Below are 17,363 nucleotides of genomic sequence, written 5' to 3'. Positions count from 1 at the left end.
TAAAATTCAACACATTTATGACACATTTATAATTTACCCAATAACCAGGTGCATTCGATATACTAATTATACATATTAAAGAGTAAAAGAAAATTTAAATATTGGTAAATTATAAATTGAATAATTGTAATTTACAATCACTTTTAATAAACCAATTCTACATCCCAAATCTAAACGTAAATTTTTAATTTTTCTAAAATTCCTAAATTTATCATGCAAATCCTTTTTTGTGCTACTTTGTGTAAAGAAGATATTAAAAAAATCCAGCCTTCTATCATTGTAAAATAATTTTCATAATATTAATAAATAATAATAAATTTGCAATTTATAATTTATGTAAAATTACATCATTGTAGTCCAGCCGTCCAGGTTCATCATCATCACCTTTAATCAACTAAGTTAAATTCTTTAACCTAACCTAGCTTTGATATTATCGCTTTAGATTTTTCTTCAAAATCCCGTTCTTTTTTCCTTCTATATTTTTTTTTAACTTGAGAAACTCCTTCTAAAAATAATTATTTCAATTGAATTTGTTCTTTCCTGTTTAACATTATCAATTTGGTTTCTCATACAATTTACTTACACAGGAACATGTTTGTATCGTGGGGTTTTACTAATTTTTAGCTATTAGTGTATTATACCGACATCTGAGGGTAAACCTATCATTTAAATTAAAAAAAATTAGAAATACAGAAATATAGAAATACACAATAATAATAGTAGTAGTAACAAACATAATTATTTTTAACGATTTAATCACAATATATATTTATGACCATTTAGTGAGAATATTAATAAATATCTATAAATAATTATTACTGTATATTATATAGTTTAAAAGTTATAATTTAATTTATCCCATTTTTGTCTGTTCTGTTTAATCTAATTTAGAACACGGTGTGAGAGAACTTGATTTCCATCCACTAATAAATGCGTTAGTTACTGGAAATTTTCCACAACTACAACTGGAATTGTAATCATCTCCATCAAAAACATTTATGACTATTCCTTGGTAGTTCTTTTTTGCGAAAGCCCCCTAAAATAAATAACAAAAAAATATTTCAACAGGATGGAAAAATGATTACAATTTTGCTTTAAATTAGAGTAAGTAGAGCGAGTCATTGTAATAGATGAGTTAAATTTGAATTAAATTAATTTTATATATTGCGTTATTATTGTAAACGAAAAACGATTCCGAATGGAGAAGATCTGTCAGCTTATATCATTGAGTACGTACATTTTACTCTGTGTTTTTTAATTTCAAATTTCAATCGTTTTTTTTTTTGTCAAATATAACGTTATAATTATAACGTTTGCAAGTCCTGTTGAATACCAATCATACATTTGTCAAAGTTATAAACTACATTGTGATCATTTATGTCCACATTAAATGGAAAATTGGAAGTCAAAGAATTTTTTCAATATGTATTTTATATGGTACACTATGCTAATTTATAATGCATAGCCTTCTAGACTGCAACTATGGAGAAATATCACAATTTTACTTGTACCGGACAAATTACCAAATCATTTCGTCGAGTTCGTTTTAAGTGTTATCTATGTATCTCAGTAATTTAAAAAGTACTCATCAATATCCCATTATTGAATGATGGTTGTTTTGTCAAGCATGAAAATTTCAGTAAACTACTCCTAAGTTTTGATTATTATTGGCACTGTCATATTGTGAACATTGATCATGCATGTACTTAATCAAAATATTGTACTCGTACGGTTCGAATGTCTTTGGATAAAGGTTCTAAAGTTTCAGGAATTACAACAGAGTGCTTTATGGTTAAATCATTCGTTTAGGTTATAAATAAATCGCTGGTGTCGCAAAGTCTCATCTCAACAACGATTGATATCATTAGCTTTAGTTTTATCGAGTAATTTCGTTAATATGCGTATAATAAATTATACCATTTTTACCTCACAAATTGATAACATATATTGGAAAAGTTAGATCTTTAAATTCCTTATACAACGCGTTTGGCTTGCCTCCCTGTGAAAAGAAACAATCATACAACATCCCGAGTTTAGACAGAACTTTTACGAAAATGATACTTCAAATTTAATGTCGACTATCATTTAACCATCCTCAGGATAAAAAATTCAAAACGCGGAGTGCTGTCAATTATAACTCGTTTGTTAGACAGAATTGGTGCGTTAGCTGTAACATAAATTTGATTATGGACGAATCATTGTTCTCTACTTCTATCTCTCGTTAATCTGGAAGAAATCCTTGTAAAAATTGATAGCGGTACCTTTAATTTTCCAATGCAAATCAATAGCCAGAATACTCAGCAGAAATTCAACTTTTAGGCCTCAGATACCTCACTAAAGTGCTATGCAGTAATAGCTAAATTATGAACCCCATATCAAAAAGGAAAAATAAAGAATATTTTTCTCTCTATGAAGTCTATAGTTAGGGCTTTAAAAACAGGAAAATTGGAAACTTCTTTGTCTGCGTCAAACATCGCACAGTATGAAGCATTACTGTTTGCTCAAGTCTAAACTACATTACCAAAGATGAAAATATCCATCCCCTGGTAAAACATTTCAATTGATTTTTCTCGATCTTAAATAAAACAAAAAGGTTTCAAAATATTTGCTTAAAATAGGATCATACAAATTTAATTATTCAAAATGTTAGCGGAAATAGGTCAGATTTTGTACGGTAGTCAGATGAGGTATAATCAAGGTTAGATTATGCTTTGACACTTATGTATTAAATATCAAAAGTGGTATCTGTTATTCAATAATTATACTAAGTAAATCTTCGAACCTAGAAGATATTTTACACCTATTTTCAACTTTAAATCATATCCTGCTATCTGTTTTTATATATGTGTGTATCGGGTTTTTCTGCTTTTATGATTAAATTTCGTTCTATAACCAGAGATTAAATAAGTTTGAAATATATTTACTTGATCATATGAAAGCTGTGAAGGGTTCTGACACCAAAGAGATGAATTTTTTGTATGGGTGCTACAATACTGAAATAAAAACAAAACATAGATTTTCAATGTAAAAACATAAAAACATAAAATTTAAAGACAAAGACATATTTTAACCTAACTAAAAATATATTTCACTAAAAATAAACTGTAATCTATGTAATCGAGACTAATGTATTAAGTTAATGTATCACGTTTTTTTGCTATATGAAGTTTGATAAAAAGGGATTGCTAATTTAATTACCTTAATTTCAATTGTATAAAACAAACGTAAAGACAGTATATTATATTTTTACATAAAAATGTTTCTTTTTCTTAAGTATATAATCAGTTAAAGGGCACAGTAATACCTCAAAATATTCAAGTCCACTTCATCTAAACTTAAATTATTATTAAAACTAACCATCATTTTCTTCTTCATTCAAAAAATAAAAATTGTTATCAAAAATTATATAAAAATTATTTTAAAAATGTGAGTGTGAAATTGTCATTTTTTTAATGAACAGTTAATAAATATTTTTCTCTATATCTTTTTTTACGGGTGCAAAACAAATGTTCTTATCATGTGGTCTGATTTAAACAATATGGTATAATTTAATTTGTAGGTATAAACAAAAATTAAATATTTGGGTGAATAATTCTAGATAGGGTTGATTCTTAAACTTTTATATATACAATGTAAAATTAATCATACCATAGAATACGACGTTATTAGCTTATAACTTATTAACGGTTGACCGTCTGGAATCCTTATATAACACTTTAACATAGCATAAATTTTCGAAATATCCATTTTTGAATCAGTTACAGCTGAAGTCACTTGATCCTGAAAAATTCTATAATTATAGTTGTATTTTTTAATTGAAATATTTTACTATTATTAAGAACAAATACCAACTATACTCGTAATATTAGGACTTGGACTTTTGACTGGAGTCATACCATATTTTTTTATTTCTGAATCACAAAAATTGTTTATTTTTGCAAAGTCAATTAAATAAAGATCCAACACTTTATTTGTTATTGTAAAATCAAATCCTTAAAGAACATTATTGGAATATAAAGAAATAACTTATATAAACATAAAAGATAACAATAATTTATTGTCCTCAAGAAAACTGATAAAGATATAATTTACTTACCCGAAGAATTATTAAAATTTGTATAGGTCGTTGCATCTATGATTAAACCAAATTGTATTTTATGTTTTACTTGTTCTTTGACTTGACTAATAAATGTACTTATTTTTTGGGGAAAATTTTCCATGACATCCTTAAAAAATTATACTAATCAATCAAAACGACACTATTATCATGTTATACATTAAATTTTGTAAATAAGAATTTATTTAATTCTGTGTTAATTAGATTTATTAACAATGAGTTAGAATTATTTTACTATGTGTCTCAAGACGTTTAAACACAGCTATCATTAAATGATACAAGTGATCAGAGAATTATAAATAATGTGTACACTTAAATATCAAAATTTCAAAATCATATTATGTTTTAAAGATTATTTTATAACACTGATAAAGATTACTTAGAAATATATCTGTTCTGATTGAATAATAGTCTTATAAAAGAACCTTTCGAAAATCGATAAAAAAACATAATTTTCATTTTACGGGTAGTTTATGTATTATTATAAAAAAGAACTGTTTTACAAATATAATTTATAAAAGTAAGTACTGGAAATTTACATATTTTTTCACCACTTCTGTAAAAGCCAACTAAAATCAATTTAATTATAATAGTCATGGTAGCTGTATTCTAGTTGAAAATTTAAGAATTTTTACATCTTCAAAATCAAATTATACATAATTATAATATTAGAACTTTAAAACTATTGTTTAATTAAACTATCATCTATTTTACTCACATAAATCATTCTTATATTTAATAGAAGACCACTAATTTTAAAATAATTTAAAAAATTGACTAATGGACCCATTGTTACTTTCTTATATTTTTCCTCATCCTTGGGAACAAATATTGAGGGCCAGTCTGTTTCATAAGTGAATCCAAGTATTGTATAAACAATCTTGTTAGCTTTATGCAAGGCTCTTATTACACCTTTAAACACATATAATTTTTAATATATTAAGAAACAATATTTAACTTTTAGTATGAATTATATTTATAAATAATATATTTATATGTTTTTACAGGTATAACTTATAATGCTTGATATATAATAAAGTATTGTATTCATTTTTACGTTACCGCGAACCATCAGTATCTATTCTATATCTTTAAACAATTATTAATAGTTTAATGGCTTACTGACACAAATAATTCAGCATATAACAGCATTTATCATTTGATCATAATTCATTTGTTATTATTTTTTTTTGGTTTAAATATCTTTTTATAATACACCCACTTGAAATATTTTCTTTAGCTGATGCTAATTATTTAAGTCACTTAAAAGTTACAAGTATTGATAAACATTGAAAAATGAATATTCAATGATGCATTATCAATTTATTATTCGTTAACTTTAATTATCATGGTATTATTTATAGAGTGTACCCTACCCCATAACGTTTATAGTACGTTATTCACTCCTTATTAGTCTATAATTCATTATTTTATATTAAATTAATGCAAAAAAACTTATGATTTCGATTATGAAAATATTTATAATATATTTTCCTGTTTACATATGTTAAAAAGAATGTTATATAAGTGCTCTTCAATTTCCATATGTATTAATGTCCAAACAAAATGTCTTTGGAAATAGCCTATTTGTTACTTTTTATAATTAATGGACATCTGTTAGTAAGTCTCACTACTATATCTTTCTGTATTTAAGTTGCTTATAATTATTACCTTTATTTGTTTCTGTTGTATGGGTATCAATACCATCATCCCTGTCAAAAGCATATTGACCTATGGTAATTATATCACAATCCTCTGGGATTTCGGATACATTATAATCATAAGTACTGACCCAGGCACTTCCAGCAATATTACAAATTATTTCACTTGGCCATTCATCTTAAAAACATGTATACATATTTTTAATCCAATAATACATGAAGAGAAAATAAAATTATTTTAAATATTTAAAAAAAACATGCTGTTAACTATTCTGCTGTTCAGTGGGTGTTTGATGTATCTCTTCATTGATAAGTTAAATGTAATTGATATGTTAAATATGAAATCAAAGATAAATAACACCATACAAACAATGATTCTGATATATAATAACCTATTGAATGAATCTAAATATTTCGAAAATTACATTACGTATCGTAAAATGTAATCATAAAAGTAAAAATGTCAAGTCTTAATATTTTTGATTTACCACCAAATATCTAAAATCGTTATTCACTCTTAAAGTATCTAAATTAATCGTCAGAATTGTAACTACAAATATTTATGAACATTTTTGTAGATTTACTCACTACTTTTTTTAAATATTATTCTAGTATAAAAAAAAATTGTGAGTAATCTTAATTAATTGTAAAAATAGTAAAAATTGTTGATTGTTGACCGTATTGAAGCAACTAGATTCAGATTCTGATTAAAAAAGACATTGAAGATTTAATTCAAGATATTTTTAGTGGCAAACAGATACATTAAATTACACAGATTATTGTGAAAAAATATATTTATTTCTCCGTTTAACTGATTTATTTTTTTAACAATTTCAATAATATTGTACTCTTCTTAATTGAAATAATTACATTTTTATAAAAAAAAAAGACTATAATATTTACCTTGTGTCTTCAATGCAGGACAAAACAAAATACCCAAAACAATTACTACTATGGTTTTCATTTTAATAATTAATTATAATTTTCGAGATATTACTTTTACTTAAAATAATTTTAACAAATTACTCATAGAATGTTTTACTTTATTGTTGACGGAATTAAAAATGAAGATTTAACTTTATTTATTCATTGTTAAATGTTTAATAATTTTACGAATTAAAACCATACAATTTGAACATCTGCGATGTATTTTTATTTAAAATGTATAAATATTATGCTATGAAATTATATAGCACATGAGTAAATAAAAAATTAAAACATTATGATATAGTATAATATGATAAATTTTATAATTAATTTTCTGGTAAACAATATAGTTTTTGGATTACAAAAAAAAAAATCAATATCCATTTATACTAATACAGTTCTTAAATGTTCTGCTCATTATAAGCTACATCACCATTTTTATAACATTGGTCTTGTAGTATATCTAAATCTAATGCAAGAATCATTATACTCTGCATTATGGTATTAGCCAACGCTGGAGCTGTTCAATATTTCACATACACTAGATCTAATTTATTGTAGTTTGATTATTATTTTCTAAGAATAATTGTCTACATACCGAATGTATAAACCTAAATGTTCATACTTTGCGTTTCATCAGCTAGAACACTAAAAATACCAGTTCTTTTTTTTTCAATGTTTTCTTGAATACAATATATCTATATAGATCAATAATTTTATTTCGTATGATTGATGACGAGTAAATTGAACTGCTGTCAGATGTTTGAGATAAAATGTGCTCTTTTAGGCACAGAACTCACGATTTTGCACGTAATCGTTGATTACACGAAATTTGCCATCATTGGTACCTACCGGTAACGATTTAATTTTTTTGAAGTATAGTATAAATTAAAAAAATAGTGATTTACTGCAAAGCTGTAAGTATAGCTATCGAGCAATATGTATGTTTACATATTGAACTAAAATCGGTATAATCATTTTTTGTTTATATGTAATAATTAGGTAATGTTCATTTATATTTGTGTCTAAACATTGATATACCATAGCATTAATAATAAAAAAATTATATTTAATACGTATCTACAGATACTTTTTATAGTTAGATAATCTTTACACTTAAATTCTTTGTAGGTAAAAAAAAAAGTTGATTTGTATAAATATTATAGTTATTAGGCAGGGTACTACCTAATAAATTATCTGTCAGTTGTTAACTTTGTTGACAAGGTTATCAATGATCAATGTTGACGGTTTCTAAAAATACATACAATATTGCTTATCTTTAAAGTTTTTAGTTGTTCAGCTAGAATTTAGGAATATTACAATGATTTATTATTTTATTGACATTTAACTAATTATAGATCTTTTATAGGTAGGCTGCAGTGCTGCAATAGTAGGTATCATTTTAATATTTTATATTCAGTATTTTTTTGATATTTTTGTTTTTGTTTTTAGGGGATATATAAATCATTTTTTATAAATAACCAAATAAAATATGTTAGTTTCTAATATTTATATAAAAATAAATTGTTGATAATAGTTAGTGATTGTCTAACGATGATTTTGTAGGTACTTATTATCTCTCATTTTGAAAAATTTAATAATAATGAAAATTGATTATGTAAGTAGGTTAGTAACATTGATTAAATTAAATTTATAAGTCATAAAGTTTTAATCAATTAAAAATTGATAACCTGCACAATCTTCATAATCTTTATAATTATTATATACGATATTATTAAATATATATTAAATATCGTATATTTATCTTATTTGTGTTTTAAAATCTTAATCCCCCGTCAATCGTTTTTTTTTTTTTGTAGAATATAAAGTCGGTATCTAAATCTAAGGAGATACTTACCATTCAGATATACCATATCGTATATACAAATTCCTATATAATATGATTATATTTTATTTTAAAAATTGTATCTTTAAAAATAGTTAAAATTAAGCTAATTACATTTGATGGGGGCTAGGACATTTAAAACATTTTGTGTTAAATTTATTTTCATAAATATTTGTTTAGCTCTGAAGTTGCGAAACATATAAAACTTGACAGTTTTGGATTAATATATAGTTTTAATTTATTAAGTCGTTATTGATAATTTCAATATTTACATAACTACTTATCCAAAACCCTATTGTTGTTTTAGAAACAAAAAAAATACGGTAAGTTATTTTATAGAATATTATTTATGTTTATGTTGTTGATGTCTTAAAACTTAGAAGCTCACATTTTTTCTAAAACTATTTTTTTTTATTGAATATATTTTATAAGTGGAAAATATAAAACATATTACATAGATTTTCAACAAATGCAAGTTATTTTGTATATTTATGTACTTAAATAGTATATATATGTAAATTAAAAAATCGATATCTTTGGCATTTAAAAAATAGGATATAGTAGATATTAATAGATAAATTTATTAACAATTTAATGTTACTTATTTCAAATATACGATTTATAAAGTAATTATGGCTTTTGTTAAAGCTTATATAATCTACAAAACCATCAACAGTCAACAGCCATTTACATATTTCGGTATTGCAGGTACCTACTAACTATTTAACTTATTAACTTCTGCTGTGTTTATCCTATGATTTATTATACCCATTAAAAAAATAATACATTCTTTTAATATTAATATTATTGATTATTATGTATGGTATTATGTCTTATGTGTTTAGTAGTTGTACCTAATCAAAAATACAAAAAATAATGTTTTTTTTATAGAAATTTACAATTTTTTTGATGTTTCATGTATGATTTTTAAGATTGTACATTATCTCTTGGAAGTATTTATTAAAATATTACCTTTATCACACACAGATTGTATTATGATAATCACGAACCGTATAAGAACAGTGAAATTATTTGAAATATAATTAAGGATATAAGATTGGTACGTTATGTTTTTTTCAAAATTATAACAGTTGATACAGTTGATAGCAAACTCGTGTATGTGTGAAGAGGGTTTATCAACTATGAACCCGGGTGTCACTCATACTGGAGCTAGTAGACGTAGCCGTTATTTACTCCCAGTCGCATTCCACATCTGGTAGCAGCTAACGTGTTACGCCAAGGCATATTGCATTTATTTTCTTAGGAAACATGCAATTCTTAAGCTTCTCCTTTTGTTCGTTTAAGCATTTTATAAAAAAAAAAAAAAATAATTATATATTATTTTAGTCTTTAAATCTTTTTTTTATTCAACAGATAGCGAAATACAAAAACATTTTTTACTTATATTTGCATTTGAAGTTAGAACTTTGATATTCTTCAAAATCACTAAAATTGTTGTAAGAATTTCATAAAAATTTTTTTTATAGCCAAATTTTAAAAATTTCATAAAAAAGTCCTCATAATCATCTCATATTGATTCTATTAAATGAAAAAATATATAAAGGAAATTATGTTTTTTATATTTATACTAATGTACGAGTACAGCAAGTCGTACCCACATGTCTACCTTATTTAATATTAAATGGTTGTGATTAATTATATATTTATGTATTAATACTTCAAAAACTCCAAGTAAAAGGTTTTTACATAGAAACTGATGAATTTAATTTAATCTAAATATTAAATTTAAATATAATATATGAAAAGTTATTGGGAAATTAAAAAAAATAAATATATTATTGTTTTTTATATATAGTATAATATACTCATTTTTTTTTTTAGGCAATGTTCCATTTTTATAATTATGTGTTCGTCGTTAAAATGTAAAAGGTATCAAATAGTGGGAAATATATAGGGTAACATCTGGGAAAACAATTTGCAGAATTCAAGTACCTAGTTCTTTTCATTGATAAAACACATCGATTCAGCATAGTCACTCTACTCGTATGCGATCGTTCCCTTAGCTAAACGTAAACTTTTAAAATAATTAAGTAGACACTATTATGTTTCACCCTAAAAATTCTAAGAAATAATCAATAAAACATTTTAAGTTTTTTTTTTTTTTTTTTATCATAAATTAGATAAGAATAAGATTTCTTGAAGCAAATTTTAGAGTACTTGTACTATTTTATATATATCGTAAAATTTGAATACATTTTGAATAAATACTGAAAATTAATTAATTATTTATTAATAATTTTGTTTTGATAAAATCAAATTCATTCTTTCATAATATATTAATCACATTATTTAATGTGTTAAATAATGAAAAAATACAGTTTCTTTGGTGTATAATTCATGAAAAAAAATAACACTATTTATTACTAAAATTTACAAAACCATAATGGAAATTAATTAAAAAATAGTTTAGAAAGAAATATAAGGTAGAGTATAGATATATTATGAAACTCATTTGTTTATAAATATTTTTATTATATATAATTACAACAGTATTAAGAGTACCTATTCGTAAAAATTAATTTAAATAAATACAGAAATTAAAATGTTTTTACCTTTAATTCAAATAATTCATTAACCATTATTCCTCATATTAATTCATACATATTATATATTCATGTAATGGTTTTTATCCTGAACTTCAGTTTTCAGACATATTTTTCTGGTTAGGTGTTATCATTACATTGTATAAATTAATAAAAATTATAAATAATAATTTTTGAACAGAAATACACATAACAATAGTAATAATCACAAACATTATTATTTTTAACGATTTAAACACATATACTTATGACCATTTAGTGAGAATACTGATAAATATCTATTAATTATTATTACTGTATATTATATAGTTTAAAAGATATAATTTAATTTATCCCATCGTTCTCTGTTCTATTAATCTAATTTGGAACACGGTGTGAGAGGAGTTGATTTCCAGCCACTTATAAATGCCTTTGTTACTGGAAATTGTCCACAACCACAACTGGAGTTGAAATCATCTCCATCAAGACACTTTATGAAAATTCCTTGGTAGTTCTTTTTTGCAAAGGCCCCCTAAAATAAATAACAAAAAAATATTTCAATAGAATAGGAAAAATGATTAAAATTTTGCTGTAAATTAGAGTAAGTAAATTAAGTCACTGTAATAGATGTTAAATTTTATGTTTTGTTATTAAACGGAAAAATAAAGAATATTTTTCTCTCTATGAAGTCTTAAGTTAGGAAAATTGGAAAATTGGAATCTGTTTGTTTGCGTCAAACATCGCTCAGTATGAAACATTACTGGTTGTTCAAGTCTAAACTACAATAACAACTATGAAAATATCCATCAGTCAAGTCTACGTCTAGTAAAACATTTCAACTAATTTTTTTCAATTTAAAATAAAACTTAAGTACTTCAAAGTATTTGCTTAAAATAGGATAACAAACATTTACTTATTTATTCAAAATTTTGGCGGGTATTAGTCAGTTTGTACGTTTTTAAGAAGAGAAAAAATCAAGGTTAGATTTTGCTTTGATACTAATGTATCAATTATCAAAATTGGTAATTGTTATTCAACAATTATAATTAGTAAATCTTCGAACCTAGAAAGCATTTTATACCTATTTTTAACTTTGAATAAGATGCTTTGATCATTGAAGTTTCAGTCGGTCAGATGATGACGTTATTCAATCAAATATCAATTCACGATTTGGTGACTACAAGAATACCTAGAATTTGGAATTTTAGTTTTCTTGCTACTCTATATTTTGAGTGGCTTTGAAAAGCCGTAACCAAAAAACCTATAACTTATACTGACCATGATATAGATACCAACATACTCAATTTTCGAAGATGACGTTTAAATACGGCTACCTATAGCATAAAACGATGACAATTTTTTATGGTTGGTTATCGACATATTGTCAATCATTCTTTAGATAGACCAGTCACCACCACAATTAGGGTTAAACATGTGTGCATATTATACATATAACAAAGTAAAACCTATCACTAAATTGTATTAATATTAAGGTAAGATCTGTAAGTTAAGGTTATATAAGTTTTAATTAAAAATATTTCCAGTTGTAAATATTTTCTTCCCTAAAATACATTTTATAACATATTACACTTAGTTTTTTGCCGTACATTTCATACTGTTTCATATCCTGCCATCTGTCTTTATATATGTGTGTAACGGATTTGTCTGTATTTCTGATTAAATCCCGTTCTATAATCGGAGATTAAATAAGATTTAAATATATTTACTTGATCATATGAAAGCTGTGAAGGGTTCTGACACCAGAGAGATGAATTTTTTGTATGGATGCTGCAATACTGAAATAAAAACAAAACAGAGATTTTCAATGTAAAAACATAATAACATAAAATTTAAAGACAAAGACATATTTTAACCTTAATAAAAATATATTTCACTAAAAATAAACTGTAATCTGTGTAATCGAGACTAATATATTAAGTATTTTCATGTTTTATTGCTATATGAAGTTTGATAAAAAGGGATTGCTAATTTAATTACCTTAGTTTAAATTATATAAAATAAATGTAAAAATTGTATATATTTTTTCATAAAAATGTTTCTTTCTCTTAAATATATAATCAAGCTAAAAAGGCACAGTTATACCTCAAAGCATTTAAGTCCACTTCATTTTAACTTAAAATATTATTAAAACATAAATTTCTTCTTCATCAAAAAAAAAAAAAAAATTTTTATCATAAATTGTATTAAAATTGTTTTAAAAATATGAGTGTGAAATTGTTATTTTTTTAATGATCAGTTATTAAATATTTTTCTCCATTTCTTTTTTTTACGAGTGCAAAACAAATGTTCTTATCATATGGTCTGATTTAAACAATTTGATATGATTAAATTAATATAAACTAAAATAAAATATTTGTGTGAACGCTTTAATAACTCTAGGTTGAGTTAATTCTTAAACTTTTATCTCTACAGTATAAAATTAATTGTACCGTAGAATACGTCGTAATTTGCTTTAAAAATAATAGCGGTTGATCATTTGGCATCAATATTAAACTCTGTAACCAAGCATAAATTTTCGACTTATCCATTTTTGAATTAGTTACAGCTGAAGTCACTTGTTCCTGAAATATTTCGTAAATAATGTAGTATTTTTAAATTGAAATATTTTACTATTGTTAAGAACAAGTACCTACCATAGTCGTCATATTCGGACTTGGGCATGTTATTGGAGCCAAACCATCTTGCTTACCTTCTGAATCACAAATGTTTAAATTTACAAAGTCAATTAAATAAATATCCAACACTTTATTTGTTATTGTAAAATCGAAACCTTAGAGAAAATGAAGAATGCATTAACATAAACATAAAGGATAACAGTAATATATTATCCTCTGAAATATTGATATTGGTAGATTTTTCTTACTTGAAGTATCATTAAAATTTGCATAGGCATATGCATCTATGATTAATCCAAATTTAATTTTATGTTTTACTTGTTGTTTGACTTGACTGATAAATGTACTTATTTTTTGAGGAAAATTTTCCATGACACCCTTAATAAAAATTATATTAATCAATCAATACGATAGTAGTAATATGTAATACATTAATTTTTGTAAATAAGAATTTATTTTATTCTGTGTTGATTAGATTTATTAATATTTTGTTCGAATTATATAGCTATGTTTTAGGTTAAACATCGCTATCTTTAATTGTATAAATAATGGTTACACTCAAATACTAAAATCTCAAAACCATATTATGTTTTAAAGATTATTTTATAACACTGATAAAGATAACTCAGAAACATATCTGTTTTGATTGAATAGTCTTATAAAAGAACCTTTCGAGAATCGAAAAAAAAACATAATTTTCATTTTCGGGTATTTTATGTATTATTATAAAAATGAACTGTTTTACAAATATAATTTATAAAAGTAAGTACTGTGAATTCACATATATTTACAACACCTCTGTAATAGCCAACTAAAATAAATTTAATTATAATAATCAGGGTAGCTGTAATCTAGTTGAAATTTTAAGAATTTTTACATCTTCAAAATCAAATTAAACATAATTATAATATTAGAACTTTAAACTATTGTTTAATTAAACTATCTTCTATATTACTCACGTAAATCCATTCTACACTCAAGAGAAGACCACTAATTTTAAAAGTATTTAAAAAATTGACTAATGGACCTATTGTTTCTTTCTTATATTGTTCCTCATCCTGAGGAGCCAATATTGAGGGCCAATCATCATTAATATAGAAGCCAAGTTGTGTATAAACGACCTTGTTAGCTTTGTTCAAGGCTCTTAGTACACCTGTAAAACATATAAATTTTAATATATTTAGACACAGTATTCAAATTTTAGTATGAATAATATTTTTTATAATTAATACATTTTTATATACTTAACAGTTATAACTTATAACACTTATTATATAATAAACTACTATTCTCATTGATACATTACCACGAACCATCAGTAACTATTCCATATCTTTAAACAGTTATTAATAGTTTAATGGCTTACCGACAGAAATACTACATCATATAACAACATTTATCATTTGATAATTATTCATTTATTTATTTTTTTGTTTTTGAATATCTTTTTTGAATGCATTTCTTTAGCTGTTGCTAATTATTTAAGCCAATTACAAGTTACAAGTGTTGATAAATATTGAAAAATAAATATTATATAATGAGTTATTAATTTATTATTCGTTAACTTTATTATCATGATATTTGTTTTAACGTTTTAGTACATAATTCACTTCTTTTTAATCTATACTTGATAATTTCATATTTAATTAATGAAAAAAGATTTTCACGCATGATTCTGTTTAATATCATAAAACATTTTTTATATATTATCCTGTTTTAATATGTTGGAAAAATTGTTTTATAAGTGCTCTTTAATTTTCATAAGTATTAATTTCCTTAGCTTATTTGTTCGTTTTTATAAAGTATGGAAATTTATTAATTAGTCTCATTACTATATGTTTGTGTATTAAAGTTTTTTATAATAATTACCTTTATCTGATTCTGTTGTATATGTATCAATACCATCATTCCTGTCAAAACTATATTGACCTATAGAAATTATATCACAATCATCTGGTATTTCGGATATATTGAATTTATATGTACTGATCCAGACACTTCCAGCTATAGAACAAATTATTTCGCTTGGCCGCTCATCTTAAGAACATGTATACATATTGATTAAATCCAATAATACATAAGGAGAAAATATAATTATTTTTAATATTTGAAAAAAAACATGCTTTAGACTATTCTGCTGTTCAGTGGGTGTTGGATGGTGTTGGATGTATCTCATTATTGATATATTAAATGTAATTGACGTGTTAAATATTAAATAAAATATAAATAACTCTATACAATGAATGATTCTGATCAAAGTTGTATTACCCTAATGAATGAATCTAAATATTTTAAAAATTATATAACGTATCGTAAAATGTAATCATATAATAAAAATGTCAAGTCTCAATATTTTTAAATTACCACAAAATATCTAAATCTATAATTTCTGTTTAAGTTTCTACATTAATCGTCTGAAATACAACTAAAAATATTTATGTATTGAAATAATTGCTTTTTTTATATAAAAAAAAAGATTATTTATTTACCTTGTGTCTTCAGTGAAGGACAAAACAAAATACACAAAATAATCACTATAATGGTTTTCATTTTAATATTTAAATATAATTTTCGAGGTATTAATTTTACTTAAAATGATTTTAACAAATTACTCATAGAAAGTTATATTTTATTATTGAAGGAATTTAAGATGAATGATTAACTTTGTTTATTCATTTTTAAATTTTTGATTAATAATTTTACTAATTAAAATCATAAAATTTGAACATCTGTGATGTATATTTATTTAAAATATATAAATATTATGCTATGAAATTATATAGCACATGAGTAAATAAAAAATTAAAACATTTTGATAAGATTTATAATATGACAAATTTTATAATTAATTTTTTGGTAAGTCATATCGTTTTTGAATTACAACAAAAAATTCAATATTCATATAAACCAATATAGCTCTTAAATTTTCTGCTCATTACAAGCTAAAGCAGCACCTTTATAACATTTGCCTATCAGTATATCTAAATCTAATTCAAGAATCATTTTACTATGCATGATGGTAGTCGCCAACGCTGAGGCTGTCACTTATTTCACATGCACTATCTCCAATTTATTGTAGTTTGATTGTTTTTTGTCAGAAAAATTGTCTACATACCGATTGTATATAGCTAAATGATCATAGCTTTTGCTTTATCAGCTAGAACAATAATTGTACCAAAACTTTTTTTTTATTTACAACATTTTCTCGAATACAATATCTGTATAGATCAATAATTTTATTTCGTACGATTGATAACGAGTACATTGAACTGCTATCAGATGTTTGAGATGAAATGTGTTAATTTAGTCACAGAACTCGTGATTTGGCACGTAATCGCTGATTACACGAATATTGCCATCTTTGGTAACTACTGGTAACGATTTTATTTGTTTGAAGCATAGTATAAAATAAAATAATTGTGATTTACTGCATAACTTTAGGTATAGATATCGAGCAATATGTATGTTTACATATTTTACTAAATAATTAGGTAATGTTCTTTAAATAAATACACATACTAACCTATAAATAGAAATATTTAAAAATAAATATAAAAAATTATCAAAAGACATTTATATTACATGAAATAATACGGAAGCAAAAATATGAATAAATACAGTTGCTTTAGTGTA

The 17,363-nt window shown here is 24.0% G+C and overlaps 1 protein-coding gene across 1 annotated transcript; it reads right to left on the bottom strand.

Annotated features, from left to right (window-relative positions):
- Positions 1-791: 791 nt before the first annotated feature.
- LOC112591044 lies at positions 792-16,745 on the bottom strand. The gene is made up of 16 exons (XM_025334693.1): positions 16,670-16,745; positions 16,220-16,255; positions 15,600-15,767; positions 14,690-14,883; positions 13,979-14,108; positions 13,749-13,885; positions 13,545-13,676; positions 12,822-12,890; positions 11,470-11,626; positions 5,789-5,956; positions 4,836-5,029; positions 4,097-4,226; positions 3,853-3,992; positions 3,649-3,780; positions 2,925-2,993; positions 792-1,036 (listed from the first exon to the last, which is right to left on the bottom strand). Exons 1-16 carry the CDS (start codon positions 16,743-16,745, stop codon positions 878-880), a joined length of 2,091 nt encoding a protein of 696 aa, XP_025190478.1. The 3' UTR covers positions 792-877.
- Positions 16,746-17,363: the final 618 nt, after the last annotated feature.

The sequence above is a fragment of the Melanaphis sacchari genome, unplaced genomic scaffold, assembly GCF_002803265.2.
Source record: "Melanaphis sacchari strain LSU unplaced genomic scaffold, SCAv2.0 Contig128_pilon_pilon, whole genome shotgun sequence".
Taxonomy (NCBI): Eukaryota; Metazoa; Arthropoda; class Insecta; order Hemiptera; family Aphididae; genus Melanaphis; species Melanaphis sacchari.
The sequence above is the reverse complement of the archived record's forward strand: the minus strand, read 5'-3'. Positions and strand labels throughout refer to the sequence as shown.

Excerpts from the sequence above, each read along its gene's own strand:
- LOC112591044 (XM_025334693.1), bottom strand. The coding sequence starts at position 16,745 with ATGCATAGTAAAATGATTCTTGAATTAGATTTAGATATACTGATAGGC. Across the intron at positions 11,627-12,821 it reads CACAGCTTTCATATGATCAA|GGGGCCTTTGCAAAAAAGAA; the intron begins GTAAATATATTT and ends TATTTATTTTAG. Across the intron at positions 5,957-11,469 it reads ACCGTGTTCCAAATTAGATT|ATGAATGGCCAAGTGAAATA; the intron begins AATAGAACAGAG and ends CATGTTTTTAAG.